The 19,652-nt window shown below is 44.4% G+C and overlaps 1 protein-coding gene across 1 annotated transcript in view; it reads right to left on the reverse strand.

The window, feature by feature from the left end:
* Window positions 1–13,665, reverse strand: part of Fam124a (family with sequence similarity 124 member A) — a 57,174-nt gene extending 43,509 nt beyond the window's left edge. Inside the window, exons 1-2 of the mRNA XM_046454288.2 lie at window positions 13,472–13,665; window positions 5,375–5,406 (exon numbers count right to left, since the gene is read on the reverse strand). Of these exons, the coding sequence (XP_046310244.1) occupies window positions 5,375–5,406; window positions 13,472–13,539 (100 nt within the window). The 5' untranslated portion in view covers window positions 13,540–13,665. The remainder of the gene's footprint in view (window positions 1–5,374; window positions 5,407–13,471) is intronic.
* Between the last annotated feature and the right edge of the window lie 5,987 nt (window positions 13,666–19,652).

Genomic DNA, 19,652 nt, shown 5'->3' on the forward strand with positions numbered 1-19,652 from the left:
CTGGGTCTCCTCTCACCCTGTGGGAGTTCTGCTTCCATTGACACTTTAACAAAGCCTACTTACACTCATCTTTGTGTGTGGATTTCATTCTTCAAATTCATGAAATAAGAACCCAGAAAGAAGAAATCGGTGGTGAGCTTCTGGGGTCTGCTGCAACACTGGAGGGCACGGCCCACCATTAAGGGCTGCAACACGTTTCTTGGCTGCAGAGGTCGGCAGCTTGTGCAGACCCCACCTGCCAGCCGCAACAGTAGGAAGGGCATAAAGCCACAAGGCATTCCTGCTGTCACCAGCAGTTTGTAAGGTGTCAGGTAAAGAGTTAGTGACTATCCTCACTTTTGAGGTGGAACCATTTTAGGACTGAAATTAGGAGGGCAAGTAGAGAAGTTTCCTTCAGAACAGCCTCAGGTAGAACCAGTTCATTCTTTGATGACATTCTATTGGCATGATTCTGGGGCCAGATATCCTTAAGACACATTATACATTTCTAAAAATGTTTAAGCTCCCAATATCTTCTAAGAGTAATTCTTCAAGTATGAGTAAGATCTTTATTTAAATGGAAATATTCAATCACACGTGATGGGAATTTCATTAGTATTATGTGGCATTCTTGGTATTTTTTTTCCATGGCATAATTGTTGTTTTTGTTTTATCCTACTTACAAAAATTCCCCCTTTTATTCAAATCACTTAATAATGCAAATTGTGCCATTATGGCTCGGTGATCTTCTCACCAGATTTCTGGAACAAAAACCTAACAGTCTGAGAGTATAAATTAAATTCAATCTTCCTTAGGAAGTATGGGGACTTACTGAGATCACCTGGGCACCAACACTATGTTTAGCTTTTCAGGAGGCATAAAGGAGAAGCCTGACCTCTCTGGTAATCTGAGAAAGGCAAATGGACCAGGTGTATCTGGGAAAATTCACCCAAACAAAACCAGGGCCCTCAGCACTCCCGCCGGAGTTGGACAGCAAGTGACAAAGGACGTAGGCAGTAGAAGTGGGATTCTGGGATCAGTGAGGCTGAGGAAGAGGATGATGCCCAACCATCCCCATGCCCTCTTCTGCCCTAGACCCGGGCATTTCTTTATGGGGTGGGGGAAAGAGCAGCGCTGTCTCTTCCTTCAGTCTCTCTACCGTTACTGTCTCAGAGGCGGCTCACAGTGTTAAGAAGCTCCGATGGCTTCTTGACAGCCCTCACTTAAGGATGAACCTTAGAGTCCTCTAGATTTTTATTCAAGAGAGAACAAAGAGAAAAGGTACAGACTGCTCCCTCCTCTCCTCCTCCTCTCTTCTTTCTTCATTCTGTTTTTAGAGGAGTTTCTAAGATGGTCATAACTTAGCATTCTAGAGCTTCTGGAGGGTCCTTAGGGGCATCCTGTCCAACCACATCATGCAACAGAGGAGGAAACCGAGGCCCAAAGGGGGTACTATGGTTGCCCTTGATAGGGGGCAAACCCCAGGGTTCATGTGCAGGAGGCTTGGTTCCCAGTGTGGAGATGTGGGAGGTGGTAGGACTTAAATAGAGAGGCCCACTGAGAGGTAAACAGGTCGTTGGGGGGTGCTGTACTCAGAAGGGATTAATGCAGTTCTTATGGCACCTCAGTTAGCTCCCCAGTTGTGGGTTGCTACTAAAGAGCAACAACCAGTCCTCTGGGTTCCTGTCTCACCACCCAATTTCTTCCACATGCATCACTGTAATGTCGTATGAGGACCTTGCCAAGCCAAACAGATAAACCCGTGAGCTAAATAAACCCCTTTTCTTTATAAAGTGACCAGTCTCAGGCATTTTGTTATAACAAAAGAAATTGGACTAAGACAGAAGGTAAATGGTCAGAAAGCATGAAGCTAACTTGTGGTTGAACAGAACTAGAACTTACCCGTTTTCCATATTTTTTACTGTTATATTTATAGTTATACATAATCACGGGATTAGTTGTTACTTCTTTATATATGAACACATATAATAATATAATCTGGCCCACATCATTCCCCAGTACCTCCCCTTTCCCTGTCCTCCTCCCTCTGCTGGTCCCTTTCCTCTGTTCTACTGGTCTTCTTTCTATTTTCATGAGGGACGAAGACTTATAACATGTCACCACACCACTATTCTGTACCTCTCCCTTACAGATGACCTTTCTTTTGTTCCTATCAAGACAAGCAGCATGAGAAGGCAGCCCCCACCCCCCGCATTTTGAAGGAAAAGAACCAAATAGAGTGACTGGTGTTCTTTGCAGGCAGCTCTCAAGGTCATGCCTGGCAATAAAAACCCAGTTGCAGAAAAACAGGCATCAAGCCCGGTACTGAGGCTGGCGAGCCCAGGAAGCTCCTGTGAGCTCATGCACAGATAAAGGAATGTTGAGTAAGGGCCCTCACAGACGCAGGCAAGTCCATTTTCTAATATGAAATGATCAGCACTGATGCCTAAGTCCCAACTAGGAACCAGGAGTCATTCAGAAACAGGCCGTTCCATCAAGAGAGGCTGACCGTGGAGGTGGAAAGACAATGAGGTGCAGGTGCATTGCTCCTGGACCAACAGATGGGGTCTGCAGGGCAGCCCTCAACCCTGCTGGCCACACAGAAGAGTGGCCTAGTAACGGTGTTTCAGGACAAACAACAAATCCTCTCTCTACTTAGCTCCTTGAGTATGATCATATAGTTTGTGGAAAAATGTTATTTATTTATTTGTTTATTTTTGGAATCGGGGATTGAACTCAGGAGCACTCCACCACTGAGCCACATCCCCAGGCTATTTTGTATTTTATTTAGAGACAGAGTCTCACTGAGTTGCTTAGCATCTCGCTTTTGCTGAGGCTGGTTTTGAACTTTCAATCCTCCTCCCTCAGCCTCCCGAGCTGCTGGGATTATAGTCGTGCGCCACCGTACCCAGCTGAAAAATGTTGTTTTAACAATCTACTTGGAAAATACTTTTTTTTTTTTTAAGGGTGGATTGAAGACTCCTGACTTAAACTTTTTTTTTCTTTTCTTTTCATAAAGTTTACTCTGTTATATTCCACTGACTGCTCAAAGGGCCTTCTCCTGCATGCGGGTAGGGGCAGGATTTATGCTCCTAGCTGGGTGCTGATGCAGGCAAGACCCATCAGTATCCACTCTCCTTCTTTACTACCTGAAATGCATTAGGGATAGCAATGTAGTCAAAGAAAACAATGTTGTCCAGAACCCCTTGTAACTAGAGATAAATACGTAACCAACATCTAGTCCAAAGAGATAAGAGTAACTGCTGGGTAGAGTCTTTGAAAGACTCCTTAAAAATGACCCAACTGGGAACAGTGGCTCACGCCTGTAATCCCAGCGGCTCAGGAGGCTGAGGCAGGAGGATTTGGGATTCAAAGCCAGCCTCAGCAACAGCAAGGTGCTGAGCAACTCAGTGAGACCCTGCCTCTAAACAAAATACAAAACATGAGTGGCATGGCAGTGAGCCCCTATGTTCAATCCTCAGTACCAAAAAAAAAGGGATGACCCAGCCAGCAACTGCCCTCTGATCTTCCTTTTTCTTTCTTCTTGCTGAGAAAAGGATGTAATGGCTATGGTGCAGGCATCCTTATTGTAACTCTGAGGCAACCCTGAGGATGGAAGCCCAAAGCTGAGAGTGGTGTAGCAGAATGACTGGAGGAACTTCTACATCAGACCTGAACTTGCCTCCTCTGTGCTTTTTTTCTTCTTAAATGATAGAGGAAAACAAATCCTTACGTGCTTAACCATTTTTTTTCTCTGTACTTGTAACCAAACACATTTCCTAACCAAAACACACACATATACTCACACATATACACTCACCAAGAAGTCTCATCTCTGAAGAGTGAGGCAGAACTACAATATTTAAAGGAGAAAGGAAGAGCAATAACAGGGTATTGATCCCAGCTGTACTAAGAGAATTTCCAACTCAGACTGCAATTAAAATAACTGAGAAGAAAACATCCCAAACCAAATTACCAGTTTCACTGACTAGGGAGGTGCTTTGTTGTGACCCAGAGGACTGATTTGAGAGCTATGAACTGAGCAAAGGCTTCATGCAAGTGTTTTAGAAAAATCATTCTTAAAGAAATGTAGCCTCTGGGCCAAACTAAGTGGAATGAAAATGGCGGCAGGGAGACAGAGAGTTCAAGAGGCTGTCTCTGATTTCAGGAATAGAAAAGCTCCAGGGAATGAGTGCAAATCACTGGAGCATTATTTTCATGATTACTAATGGTTCTTAATAACTATGGGGCAACGTTGGGTCTCTGGTTGGCTAAAAATTATCAGAAATTGCTCACTGCAGTTATACTAATAACTAAATATAATTTGACACTAAATTACAATTCTAGACATGCAGCTTTCCCATAGTCCCTTATTGCAAAGGGAAACTAAGCCAGAACATCAATAAATAGAATAATCCAATTAAGTGTCTCTCCACTGGGGAACTATTTAGAATTAAGAGTTTTAACAGGATAGTGAGATAGGGCAGAACAATTCAGTATTTACTGATTTAAAAAAAATCAAGGCTCTTATTGTAAATCTTATTTTTTTAATTTTAAAGTAAGGGTTGAATTGATCTGAATGGCTTTGATATAGTGGTTTTAATCTCTATAAATTCTTTATAGATACCAGGGATCATTTATCATGAATACATTTACTTGTATTTTAATATTAAATATAAACACTTTTTAAAAAAAGTTCAGAGCATCTTTATAAGCATATTTCCTATCTTTTTTTTAACCACATATAATGTTCACTTGTAATATAAGAGTTACAAATATAGAAAGATGGTTTGGTAGAAATATCTACATTCTTTTTAGCCGCATTTAAGTGAGAAATGAGAGCTAAATTGCCTAATGAGAGTCTATGATGGTGGTGTTAACACACTAGCAGGATTTGTGCCACAGGTGGCATTTCTTCCATATTAGGAGACAGTGACATTTGCCCACAGAGGCAGAAATACAAGGGAAGACATTTGCCCAGAGATGAGTTAGAACAGCCCAAAGGACGCAGTGGCTGTGCTCTGAGTTTTCTGTTAGCCTGTGGGAATAGGATGAGGTACTCGATGGAGGGGGGCCCAATGGATGAGTTAAGGCTGCTCTGGGAAGGTGTTCCTAGTAGCATCTGAAAGCAGCTGGTAAAGCCTGGGGCACATCCTTCAATCTGAGTTTCTGCAGGCGCAGGAGGGGCCTATCCAGTACTGAAAACAAGGTCTGATCAAATTCTCCAGGAAAAGCCTCCAGTCTCAGGGTTCGAGGTTCCCATATTGTTCTTTGTCCAGGACCCCTTTGTTGATCACTACTTCCAATTCAACATGTACTACATAGATGGCCCCTGTGGCATTGACCCCGAGGGGGACTGTAAACACAATGTGGAAAGACTTTTAAAAATACTTACTGCTGGTGGAGGACAGGTGGCTGTAGTCAGACCTGAAACACAAGAGCTCCGTATTAATAGGAATACACGTCATTTTTGTTTATCTGCATGACTTATTCAAGCTACAAGTTGAAACAGTGGGGACAGCATTTGACTGGTAAAGAAATGTCACCACTAGAAAACTACAGTGCTGAGGTTCATTCTGTGCAAACTATAGTTATGTCTGAATTTGAAAGCAAAAATTTGAAGGCACTTGAGAAATGGGGCAACGGGGGGTGGGGGGTCCTTCCTATAGGCTCTGTGGATTCCTCTGATGAGACTATGGGACTCTCTTAATTTGCTGGCAAATTTTCAAATGGTTTGTTTTGCCGAAGAGAAAGCCCCAAAGTTTTCAACAGATTCACGTCTCCCCAAAGACTAACCCACTGCAGATAAGCACCTTCAAATGTCAGCCAAGGATCTCTATGGGAGGGGACAGAACTTTGGCTGCTAATTTGCCCACAGAACCAAAGACATGGGGATGCTTCCATGGATTTCAGTTCCACTGAGAAGAAATCCTGCTGGATATTAGAGTAACGGGATGTAGGCTGTGGTAGGGGAGCAAAAAAGCAGGGTTGGGGCTCTGTGAATGGCCCATTTGGATTTTATGCTGAAAAACCTGTGGCTGGCATTGAGCCGTTATGAGAATGGGAATCCGGCCAAGGATCTGCCTTGCTTAATCTCTGCTAAATTTCTGCCCTACTTGTGTGGTTGTTAAGACTTCCCTCTCTGGAAAGGAATTTGGTGTAGAAGCTATTTCTTTTCTCCCCCCAGTGCCCCATAGTTATTCTCGGTAGGAAATTAATCACTTAAGCGCATAGGGATTTATTCTGCCCGGGTAGATAGGGGACATAGTTATGCAAATAAACTGCTTAATTATGTTTAATTTCATAGATATACACTCCTTTTATTTCCTTGGTCTCATGTTGCCTTTCTGAATCATCCAATTTTCCTTCCACTGAGCTTCTTGAAAGTACATACAAAACTTAAAGAAAAAGAAAAAAAAATCACAAGAAGCATGCCTCTTACTGGTTAAAATAACCTGCATCTCTCAGACCAAATGCACTGATTTATTGCAGAGGAACCAAATGAGAGAAAAACAGCATGTGGTTTTCTCTTTTAAATGAAATATTTTAGTAGTCATAGAGTCATTGAATTTTAAAACTGGAAAGAATAACAACTTCTATCATTTGCATATCCCTGTACATATTACAAACTGCCTTTGCACATATCTAATTCAGTTTTTAATTGGTTAACTGAAAAGCAAAAGAGGTACTATTTGTATGGAGGCAGGAAGTGAGAACTGATAAAGGTTTGGACTCAGGGTGCAGGGTGGGTAGCAAGGGATGAGCTGGAAAGTAGGATGGTTTGGCTAGGGCATGGCGACATGCCTGCTAAGGGGGGATGAAAAGCATCAATGATAAGCAACCTCCTGAAATCTAGCATATGTAACCCCAGCACTGACACTTTAAATTCCTTCTGGAGCCAGGCAGGGCATAAATAAACTTTAAGACAATACTTAGAAATGGAACTATGGAGAAATGCCGTGAATGCCCACCAAAACACCCCCTGTAGTAGATGCAACAGCAAAACCATTCTGTTGCAATACGATCATCTTAAGATGGCCAGACTTTAAAGAAATTTCATGACTATCCAAATACAACATATAACAAGAATGTGCAATATTACTATTTCTCTTGTATTAAAAATGTGTCAGTCGTTTCAGCTAGGATTTTCCAAAGACTCCTGAAGCAGATGGGATTCACATATGCAGACGTTTTAAAGATCTGCGTACAGATGGATATGTATGCAGAATGAAATTTACACTGGAAACGTAGTTCAAGAATCTTAAAGTGCAATGGTAGTATTTTAGGATTGGTGCTAGCATAACTGATGCCCCTCTAAGAATCCCCCCCCACCTCTCAGGATAAAGGGTACTGCTTGGGTTAGGCCTGCCAACTGGTCAGTCTTCAACAGTCATTCGTCTGCTCAATCCCTACCCCATACAGCAGCCAATCTTTGCAAAGCACAAAATCTGATGGTGTCTTTCACTGGATCAAATTCAAGCTTGAGAGTTAAAACACAAACCCCTCACTCCATGGTGATGGTCTCGGCCCAGCTCCGCAGCCCAACTTCCATGCCTGTCCACTATCAAAACAAAGCAAATGGGAAAGAGTCCCTGAACCCTCACGCTGCTCTCCAGCCTCTGATCCTAAGTTGATAAAATTTGTACAGTTTCCACAATGATGGAGATACAATTTTGAACTGCTCTTTTCAATCAACACCACCCTACCATGCTGCTACATAGCTCCTGTAATTATCATTTTAGAGGAAGTGATGCTCTATAATTTATTCAACCATTTCCCTTTTATTGGCTATATGATTGTTCTTGATTGTTCACTTTTATAAAGCACAGAGTGATATTTATGAATATAGCTTTACATTTCTTTTCTTATCCTTAGAATTACCATGAGTGGGAAAACAGACTAAGTCCAGATATGAACACTTCCAGAGCTTTTAATATTCCAAATAACCCCAACAGATCATTTACTGGAAATACTGCCAGGGAAAGATGAACTGTAAAGCTTACAATCATTGTGTGCATAAACAGATTCAAATAAATTCAGAGAACAACCAGATATCTGGTCAGGACTTTGTACTCTTCAACATTTTAGGGTGGGAAGGAAGAGCCGTTGGGTACCTGCCTTGAGATTTGTATATTGTTCTTACATCATGAGAATTCACCTGACTAGCTCTGCCTATGACATTCAAGCTTGCCAGAATGAAGCATGAAAGATGAGTTCATGAATTTTAAGAAATTTCTGAACACATGATACCCATAAGTACAATAATACAAAGATTAGTACATAGTCTCTCATATCTAACATATACAGAGATGCATTTCCAAATATTTAATATCTGTGCCAATAATAAAAAGTTAAGATGTAGTTCCTTAATTTTTTTTAAAAAATATAATTATATGTGTAGACCATATATGTAAAGACTTTCTGTACTTACGGTAGCTTATCTCTGTTAGCAGTCTACTTGCCAATTTAAACATACATTAATTTTATAAAATGATATCTTCCTAAATTCTCTTTTCCAGAAAAATTATGGCATAAGAGCTTTCTGATTTTAAAATTTATTCCACCAATTTTTTTCCCCATTCACCTGTTTAAACTCTCAACTGATGGATTTTTAAAACTCTCTTAAGTCACAGTGAAGTATGAGTTGAAGGCCACCAAAAAGGCAGGGCATGGTATGACCTTGCCATGGGTCAGAAGCTCAGTGACAGCTGACACAGAAGTGGAAGTCCATTAACGTGAGACCAAACTCCTGAATGAATATAATCCACTGGGTCAGGTCACATGTGAAAAAGCAGCTTCCAGGGAAAATCCTGGAGCCATGACTAATGAAAGTCATCAGAAAGCATTGACTTTTATTTGGATTTACAAGGAACTGTCTGTCCCTTGATTAAGGGATTCTGTTTCTAAAGCTGGCTTACACCGTCTGCAGCTGCTGTGCCAGTTCTTTCCAACAGAAAGAACACAGACGCACAAGACTTGCTTTCAGGTGGGTTTGGAAAAATGGGAGTTTCAAAGTGACATCAATCACCACAAAAGAAGACTAGTGTTGGCTTTTAGTCTTGGCCTGGATTAGGTGGGTCAGGTGGCAAAGGCAGCCTTCCAAGCAAAAGAAAATGAGCAGAAAACAAAAATTAGTTAAAACAGTTCAAACAGCTTCTTTAAGAGGCAAAGTCACTAGGTGGCAAGCACGCTAGAGACCCAGGCTTCAATTCAGGTCACTAGAGAGCCATGTGCCTTCTGAGGGTCTGTGTCCCCATCTGTAAAACAGTAATAATGATGATAGTGAGGCATGCCCTGCAGTCTGTTGAATGTTCTGAATGATGATCAAATTGCTTAAGGTATGTATTTAAAAGTATCGGAATGTCTACTGAGATGAGTATAAATAACCTACAGTCTTAAGTTCACCATTATTACATAAGATTCTAGTTTTACCAATTGGCGTATTCTTTGTGTTAATAATAATGATATAATAAGAAAGAATCATGGACTGAGATTGACTTATTCCAGGCATTGTTCTTAGGGCTTTCAATGTACACACTCATTTAATCCTCACAACCACCCAGTGAAGGAGGTCTCATCAATGCCCCCATTGCACAGAGTGGGAAACTGAGAACACAGGGAGATGAAGTTAACTGCTCCAGGTTTCCATGATTCCTAAGTAGAGGAGCTAGGGTTGGAACACGGCAGGTGCTCTTGCAATTTAACTTTCAAAGTGACCACAGTCACTGCCAGTGAGACTCACAAAGTTGCTTGGAACTGTCTCTTTGATCTGATAAATAGGACTGACCATTCTCTTAGACAATACCCTAAAGTCTGTTGTTCCCGTTTTGTTTCAGCTACCTAGCAACAATGTCCCTGCACCCAATCTGTGATGATCCTAAACAGCCCTAGCTCTCTCTTGCCTGACCCCTAGGTTTCATTGAGCACGGCCAGGGGATGAAGGTGGGGGACAGCAAATCCACTCCTGTCTCTGTAAATATATAATCACTCATCTTAACTGGTCCTCCCTCAACCCTGCCTGAACAATCTCAAATCTCCATCATCCTGTATGTATGGTATGTGTGTGTGTGTGGGGGGGGTTTGCATTTACAATGACTGGAAACCCCATCTTCCCTTCCCTCCTTCTGCTTTGATCCGAGGCCCATCCATCCACCTGTGGTCTGAAATCTGCCTGCCTCCTCCTCTTCAGAAAGCTGACGTTACAAAGAGCATCTCTCCTCCTATGTCTTTATACTTTCCCTTTGAATGGAATCCCTCTGTCAGCTGTTTGAATTGTTTAACAACTTGGTGCAGCGGGTTGTTTGCGACCAGCCTCCAGAAACCACAACAGTCGCCCAGTCAGGACCTGTGTTGAGGAACACAACTCCCCTCGCCTGACTCTCCCCTCCTCTACTGCCTCTCTATGCCCCTCTAGCTGTCACCTCTTCCTCACCTTTGATTGCCTTCTGGGGCCACTCTACTCTGGCTTCTGCCTCTACCACCCCACTGTCATCTCCATTAATCCAAAGACACTTCACATCTTGAATAGTTTCTCAGCAGCACAGCTGCTCTCTCCTTCTTTTCCCCCAAACTCAAACTGCCCTTGTCTTTTAGGATATCACATTCTTTTATTTTGTACAGATCCTTTCCCAGGCTCCTTTCAGCTCCTTCTCCTTTACCTGACATTTAAACACTGTGGTTTCTCAAGGCTGGTCTTAAAAAAGACCACCCGTGGCACTGAGTTGTCACAGGAGTCAATGAGCCAATGAAATACTTAGAGGCTCAGAACAGTAGGTGGCACTTACTAAATGCTAAGTGATGTTCCCGCTGACCTTGAGTTGATTTAATCTCTCCTAGGACTTCAAGTCCAGGGTTTGGTAGACAGTTCCCAAAGGTGATGTCACCATGCAGACTTCCTCTTCCTTGAGCTCCAGATGAAGCTCTACCCACACTGTGGACTCATCATGTTTACTTGGCTATCTCTCAAGACCTCAGGCCTGAGTTGACCATGAAACATCTCATACTGTGCCCAAACTTGATTTGGAAGGGATCAGAGACTACCTAAAGAATCAGATAAAAACTAACTTTTCATAAAAATCTGTAAAGTGCATTATTTTTTACATGCTTGGAGCAATTTGTGGACCTCAAATTAAGGATCACTGCCATAGTGGATGTGTCACTTGAGCTGTGTCTTAAAACAAGGATAGAGTTTCGTCAGGTGGACAGGCATGCCAGGTGGAAAGGACACAGCTGGCAGAGAGGACAGTTTGACAAAGGCAAGGCATCAGGAAAGCCTGACACATGTGGCTAGGTGCAGGTGCAAAGGACTTGCAGAGAAACAGGGCTAGAGAGAGGATGGACTCCATAAGGTCAGGCTTATTAGGCACATTAAATTCTTGTACTTGATAGAATAGTCATAAAAGTTTGGGAGAGAGACAAGATAAAAATTCGTTTTAAAAATAATAATGATGAGGCTGGGGTTGTGGCTCAGTGGTAGAGTGCTTGCCTAGCACATGTAAGGACCTGGGTTCGATCCTCAGCACCACATAAAAATAAATAAAATAAAGGTATTGTGTCCAACTAAGCTAAAAAAAAATAAATATTAAAAAATAATGATGGCAAACATTTACTGTGTGCTTTCTATGCACTTTATACTCAGTTTCCACAGGAGATATAGGAATATATGGCAAATACAAAACTATTAAGCATGCATTGAAATTATATTATTTACCATGCTATTTTATCTGAAGAATGCTAGCAATGCAGTAAGAATGCTTTAAACAATTTTGTCCTGTTACAGCCACCCTTTGTAGTAATAGAGGCAGAGAACAGAAGCTCTGGTGTCAGCATGATCAATGTGACCCTCCCAGGAGTTCTGGCAGCTGTCAGGCTGATGCCCAGTTCCTGGGGTGATGTCACCCCCTGGGTCAGGGCTTTCTCTCCCTTCTCTAAGGCAGAGCCCTTAGAAACTTTTTCAAGGTCTGTCTTAGGTAAAATTGAAAACTAATGAACTTTGTTTAACTCAGCTACAAAGTAGCAGGTTCATCTCTCTCTGTGTGTCTTCCAGTCAAGGTCCAGGGGAGGGGGAAGCCCAGATTCTTCTATTAAAGTTGATAAATAAATGCTGGAGATGTGGTTGTGGCTCAATGGTGGAGGGCTTGCCTAGCATAGCAAGGCTCTCAATTTGATCCCTAGCACCACTGAATAAATAAATAAAGTCAGTCAATAAATGCCATATATATAAAGTGTAAGAACAAGTAATTGGGTTAAGCCACCAGATATGATCCCAAACTAGGATAACAGGAAAGCCTACTGCAGAGTAAGTGTAAAGTCCCAGATCTGCAGGCTGCAAGGAAGGGTGGGGTTGACAGCAGGAAGGGCTGTGTGGGGGTCAGGTCAGAATCCCCAGTCCATTTTGGGCCTGGACACTCTTCCTGCCCTCATAAGGTTGCCAAACCCTGAGATTAGCTTGAAACCTCCCTGACCTTTCAGGAATGTGGCTTTCGGTAGTCTGGGCAGCTCTTGCCCTCTTCCAGGGTTACTCTGGATAGGAAAAGACACCCCTTCCTCCGGGTCAGCACTTGCATCCTGCACTTTGCGCTGACTCTGCGCGAGAAAATCCTCTAGAGATAGGGGCTGGGTGGAGGCCTTTACAAGGACATTCATCTCCGAAGACATTCGGCTTTTTGTCCCACTCAGGAAAAAAGTGCTGTCGGGAAAGGACTGATTAGTCTCCAAAGGTTCGCGCTAATTATTCGAGTTTGTTGAAGCGAATAGGACTTTTTTTTTTTTTTCCTTTTCTTTTTAAACAAGCAGGGCCAGATAACAGCCTCGCTTCCATCCCGCCGGTACTCAAGGCAAGCGGTTCTGTCTGAGACAGGTGGCCTGAGGGGCGACGAAGTTAGGGGTGCGAGGCTGGCGCAAGTCGAGGAGGCAGCCTCAGTAGCATAAAGTCCCACACTAAAGTCATAAAGTGAGAAATGCCATCGTCTCAGCTGACTTTTGAAAGGCTTTCATGCCTGCCGGGTGTCCTATCCTCTTCCTGAGGTCCCCATCCTCAGAGCGGGACTCCCGGGGGCTCCGGAGCTACAGGAGCAAAGTCCTCACCGAAGGCTGAAACAAGTGCAAGCTCATCTTTAGTCTCTAACGACGGTGCTAAGGGCACACTGCATCGGCCTAACACTCACGTGATGGCGGAGGACAAGTGGGACTGGGATGGGATTACACTGACCCTTGGGTCCTTCCACTTTCCTCCCCCAGAGATGGGACCCGTCCTGTCCCCCGGGCAGCCGAGGGCCGCGAGGCTCTGCTCCCCGGGATGACCCGGAGGGGCTAGCGGTCCCCCGTCCCTCCCCTCCAGCCCCTAGGGTATTCCCGGGGACGCGGTACTGCGCCTCTGTCCCCGCTCAGAGGCGTAGGCTCCGCCCCGGGGATCAGGGGGGTCCCAGGCTGCCCAAGAGCCACCACAACTCAGAAAACGCCCCCGCCCGCGGCCCGGCCCCACGCGGCTCACCCTCCGGTCTCGGCGCCCGAGTCCACGTTCTCCTCCTCCTCGCCGCCGCCGCCCACCTTCGCGTCCATGGCGCGCCACCTGGCCGCGCTCCCTCCAGGCCGCACAGCCCAGCGCAGCCGGGCTCCAGCCGACCCCGCTCCCTTGGAGCGACGCGCAGTCCGGGCTCGCGCAAACAACTCGGGCTCTAGCCGCCGTCCCCGCGCCGCGCCCTCTCCCGGCAGCGCCCAGCCGGGCACCAGCGGCCGCGCCCGCCCCGCCCCTCGCCGCTCTGCCGGGCGAGCGTGTGCGCGGGGTGCACCGGTGAGAGCGAGGGTGTGCGCGTGTGCACTTGGAGATCTGCGCTCGCGCGCAAGGGTGGTACGGGGCGAGTGTGTCAGAATGGGTGCGTGTGAACGAGGGTGAGCTCGTGTGCATGGGATGCGCGCATGTGCATGGGATTCGCGCGTGTGCACGAGCGCGTGTGAGCCCTAGTGTTTCGCTTGTTTGTGTGTGGTGCGTGCGCTCGAGTGGGAAGAAGTGTAAGGGCGCGTGTCTTTATGGGCTGGGGTGTGGTGCATATTTACAGTTGCACACGCCCGTGTGTGCCCTGGGCGCATGTGCCCGTTGTGGTTTGTGACCCCTTGAGGGAGATGGGGCACTGGTGTACCCGGTGCCCACTGTAGGGAATCCAGAGTACAAGGGATTGCCTGAGGTTCTCCAAACCTGGCGCTGCACAGCAGGGAGAAATTCCCGACTTCAAGGTGAAAGTGGGGAGGGATCTGTTTCTTTTTTGGGACCAGTTCAAACACCTGGGTGTTTTCTTTTAGTTGCTTCAGAATTGCCAACGCTGAATTATTATCACCTTTCTCATCGCGGGTCTGAGTGGCTTCTCACCACCCAACTTGCCAGCTTATAGTAGGTGTCCTGAATTCCTTTGTTATTAAAAAGTACCTTTAAAAATAAAAGTAAAGAGCACTGGATGGACCTGCATTCAGGGGTTGTTGCAGCAAGAGGATAATGGATGTTGAGAAGTGGCCCCTCCACTGGATCCTGGGTTCAGGATCACCTTCTCTCAGCTGAGGTGAAGACAAATTGGTGGAGTGGTTGAAAGTGGCATCCTGAACAACTGTGATTTAATTCTGGCAGTCCTATCCAAGCCATTGGAAGACACTTCTTTATTCTAAGGCAAGCTATTTAACCTCTTTGAGTCTTAACTGCCTCATCTGTAAGATAGGGTTATTACTGTCTACCCTGTATCTGTTGGTGAATGACATGGGATAATGTCTGTAAAACATTTACATGGCTCCTGTGCACATCAAGCACCAGCCACAGGCAGCACAAGGCAGCACAAGGTGTGTGCATTCGCCCTCTCAACTTGCAAAGCAGAGTTGCCCCAGGTGACGAGTGATACCTCAAAAAAGGAATGTAGTCTCTTTCCCCTTCCTTTCTCCTTCTCTCCTACTCTTCCTTCCTACTTATCTACAGAAATGTCACCTCTTCCTGATTCTTTTTTTTAATATTTATTTTTTAGTTGTAGTTGCACAAAATATCACTTAGTTATTTTTATGTGGTGCTGAGGATTGAACCAGGGGTCCCACACGTGTGAGGAGAGTGCTCTACCGCTGAGTCACAACCCCAGCCCCACCTCTTCCTGATTCTTATTTCTGATAAATTACATGAAAGAGAAATCTAATTAACAAAAAACAGAATAGAAGTGCAAGCTCATCATCAGAAAAAAAAACACAGGTTAATATCCCAACCCCAAATCTATATAGGCCTTACTGAGCTAAATTCCTTGTACCTAAACCAGAAACAGGTAGATGATACTTGAGTGATGCTCATTGGCTGAAATAAAGGAATAGTTCTTCTTCGGGTGGGACTCCCCCATCCCCATGCACTGATTTCTAAAAGAAAATTCTCAAAATGGCGAAGAAATTATGGATGATGGACAGCATCAATAATCATTTTAAAGTTATCAATTCATTCAATGATTATTTACCAAACAAGAGGGAACAGAATTTAAATTGCGCGCCAGGGAAAGTTCTCTCAAGAAAGGAATATTTGTTTGAGCCCTCTCTGCTTCAGGACTTTTGCACTTCTGTTCCTTCTCCCTGGAACACTTTCTCCCAGATTTTCTGCCAGACTCCCTCCACATTTCCCTCAGGGCTCTCTCTGTTCAGATGGCCCCTCATGGGAGAATCCTTCTTGATTATCCTCCATCGAAGCATTGTGCTCTACTCTTTCTCATAACCCCATCAGTACCTGGAAGATGACAGATATATTTACTAATTGCCTGCTCTTAGCTCCTCACTCCTACCCCAGCTCCGAGAGAACAGGAGCTCAGTGGGCTCTGTTCACTGCTGTATCCTTAGCATCTGGACCAGTCCTCAGAGCATCCCAAGTGTGAATGGGAAGCAGCCCTGAATGGGGATATGGAGTGAGGAGGGCGGTCCAGGTAGAGAGATTGGCAGGTGTGAGACAGCATGAGCACTGAGCTTTCCATTAGACGGGGGTGGGTGGGTGGGTGGTGAAGAAAAGCCCCGTGACCAGAGCTGTACAAAATGGCGCAGGCAACAGTGAGAATCCAACATAAATGTAACGCTTCCAGGAAGTCACCAGTATTACTATAACTTATTTGGAAAGTAGAAGGACAAATGAAATGCTGATGAATCCATATTGAAGGGAGAGATACAAGTGGCCTAACAGGTAAGTATAATAAACATTCTACCATCTCATTATCCTCCTGGCCATAAGGGAATCTGCTTTTTCATATATTTCTAGACATTTAAAACATGTATCTCATTTGAACCTTGGTGAAGTTCTGCGAAGTTTACTTTCCCAGTTTACAATGAAGGAAATGAAGCCCCTTGAGTTCTAGTGCCTTCTCTTGGATCACCTGAGCAGTAAGTCGGGGTGCCAGGTGGTCCACTTAACGTGGATGGAGTCCACACCATCTATTTTAGTTTTATCACAATGATCAAAAGACCCAACAAGAACAACAGAGAGGAAAAAAGTTTATTTGGCTCACAGTTTCAGAGATTCAGTCCACAGTAGGCTGAATGGATGGCTCTGGGCAGAACATCATGGTGGAAGGGTGTGGAGGAGGAAAGTAGCTCAGGACATAGCAACCAGGGAGCAAAGAGAGCTCTGCTTACCAGGGACAAAATATAAACCCCCAAGGCACACCCCTCCAGTGACCTACTTCTAGCTATGCTCTACCTGCCTACAGTTACTGCCCAGTTAATTTGTGTCAGTGGATTAATCCACCAGTTAGGTTAAGGCTCTTATAACCTAATCATTTTACCTCTTCGTTTTCTTGCATAGTTCATCATTGGCATAGCTGTTGGATGGCAAATGGGTGATGTGAGTCTTATCTGGAATTCAAGCTTGAATAGTGTCACTGTGTTCTAGTTATGCATGGCCTCCCACTTTAGTTCCTAGGTCTTGGTAGCCCCACTTTATTGTATTTTTGGAATAAGAGCTATTCATATGTAACCAGTATAAGAACCTGATATTGATTGGCACAGGGTATTTAGCCCGTAACCTTTACATGGCTTCCATGCTCTATTTTCATGCTATTTAATGCTGATCACTCTGATCATGGAGATGGAGTACCCCCTTCCCTTGCCCTGTAAGATGGGGTCAGAGGAGTGTTTCTGATCTGATTTGGGTACCCTGCCTGCTGCTCTAGAGATGTTCCATCTGAGCCTGAGGACAGTGCTGCAGGAGCACTGATGTATGGCAGGAGGTGTGACAGGCCAGCAAATGTGAAACCTGACTTCTGGACCTGAATTGTCATAGGTCACTTGTTTAAATGTCAGACATTTTTTTGTGCTATGAATTTTGCATATGTGATCTCTTTAAGGCTCATAAAAATCTTGTGAGGCTTCTATTGTCCTTAAAATGAGGTCATTAATATGAGTCTCAGGAGATTTGAAGCCCTTTTATGACTGCTTGTGAATGCAAAATGGCATTGATTTTTTAAAAATTCTTTTTTTTTCTCAGAAAGTTCTGAGCATCACTCTGGTGTTGTATTTCACCCATACTGGCCATTTATTTCTCCACTGATATTATTGCATAAGTTTTTGTCTTAGAAAACAAGGCCATTCATCCATCTATTTCTCAAACACTCCGTGTGCCAGGCAGTGGCTGGTGTGGAGAGACATTGGGGAGCAGCCAGAGTTAGTTCCTGGCTTTCTGTGAGTTCTTGAGGTCAGAGTGGGCAGTCGATCATGTCCCATGGTCTGAGGGCATGGCTGGCTTTGTCACCAAGCCTAGCCTTTTTTAGATGGCTCCTTGAAGCATCCTGACTTTTGCATGGTACCATTAGCCGGACTAGGGCCAGGATATCAAAGGCCTCTACTGGAGAAAGCAGCTCAAAATGGTAAAGGGCATCAACTTTGCTGATGAAAGAGAGAAATTTGTAACTAAGGAGGCATAAAGTAATTGGGAGAGAGCCAAAGTTCTAAACCACAGGAAATAAATGGCATTAAGATAAAAGCTCTAAATCAAGAGACTGAAAACAGAAATAAAAATTTACAGGAAATGGGATTGGCCTGCATTTGAGTTTCAAGGTAGAGAGACACTTGGTCACTTCCACAGTGTGACTCAGTGCCCTTGGCTTTAAGGCCAGCTTTCCCTGACACAGTTCTTTAAAGTAACTTATCCAGCAGCAAAGAAAACATGTTGGTTTGGGAAATTTTGTTCATTCATTCATTAATTAACTTTTAAAGATTCCCCAGAAACAAAAATTTCAGGTTAGAGACATGAAAAAAAAATCACTTTCTTCCAAGTCTCTAGAAGAGTGTCAGATGTGAAAAATAAATATTATGATCATGACAAGAAAAATTATAAACTATTGACAAATCTACGTAGACAAAGAAAGCCACTAGCCCCACATGCAAGCATAAGGGGACCAGATGGCAAAAGGATAAATGAAATGAAAGATAAACTGTTGAGTTGGAAAATAATCCCATTAAAATATGACTTCACTTTGATGGAGGAGAACAGAAACTCAGCCTGTAGTTTTTCGGGTGAGATCTGAGGTTAAGCCAGATACCCACCCATCCGCTCATAGGGACTCCCAACTGGCAGCCTGGTGGGCATAAAATGAGAGGGGAATGTGAAAGACTTCTGGAAAAGTGCTGTAGAGATTTAAGAATGTGAAGGAAACTCTAGATCAAGTCACTGGCCTCTGGGCCCCTGGGGGATAGACATGCCTTCTGGGGATTGTCCTGAGTCACCTACTTAAAATGATGCTAAGGACTTAGACTAGGAAAGCTTCAGCCCCAACCCCTTCTCATGCTCACCCTTCCCTCCAGGGACCCATGGAGGTTCCAAGGCTCAGTGCCTGTGTCTTATCCTGCAAGGGCTACCACAGCAAACACCGCAGACTGAGTGGCTTCCACAACACCAATTTATTGTCCCATGGTTCTGGAGGTCAGACATCCAAGATCAAAGTTGGTGTCTTCTTAGGCCTTTCCCCTTGGCTTGTGGATGGTCATTTTCTCCCATGTCCTCGCTGGCCTTTCCTCTGCATGCATACCCCCGTGTCTCTGTGTGTTCAGATTTCCTCTTCTAGACGCCATCAGATGGGATTTGGGCTATTCCAGTGCCCTCATTTTAACTCAGTCACTTCCTTAAAGATATAGTCACATTCTGGGGGTTAGGACCTCTGTATATGAATTTGGGGCAGGGGACACAATTCAGTCTACAGCACCACTTTTGTAGCTGTCTCACGTAGAAGGCAAAAGCTCATAACAGGTAGGACTGTGGGCTTTGACTAGCCAGACCACCCAAGTTCAGATCTTCTCTCTGACTAGATTTGGAATCGGAGACTCGGCTTCCTTGTTCGTATTGCAGGCATCCTAAGGTCTTTTTGAGGACTGAGCAGTTACTGCATGCAGAGAGCTGAGATTGTGCCTAACATGTGGAAAGTACTAGGTGTTGTAATTTTGCTCTGCAGTCAGTTTTCAAATCTTGGTCTTTCTCCATGACCTCTATCAGCTTCTACATCTGAGTGTCCCAGTACTCTCTAACCCTGTCCATATGAATGCCATGAACTTATAAGATCACTCCTCAACATTATACCGACCTGTGTATCCTGCTGGATCTGGTAAAGTAAGATGACCTTGAGCCCTGACTGTCATTGATGGGAGATCCAGGCAAGTTACTCCCAAACCTCAGTATGGGGTAATTAACG

The sequence above is a fragment of the Marmota monax genome, unplaced genomic scaffold (genome assembly GCF_021218885.2).
Source record: "Marmota monax isolate L192 unplaced genomic scaffold, Marmota_monax_Labrador192_F-V1.1 WCK01_AAM20220418_F8-fsc00011, whole genome shotgun sequence".
Lineage (NCBI taxonomy): Eukaryota > Metazoa > Chordata > Mammalia > Rodentia > Sciuridae > Marmota > Marmota monax.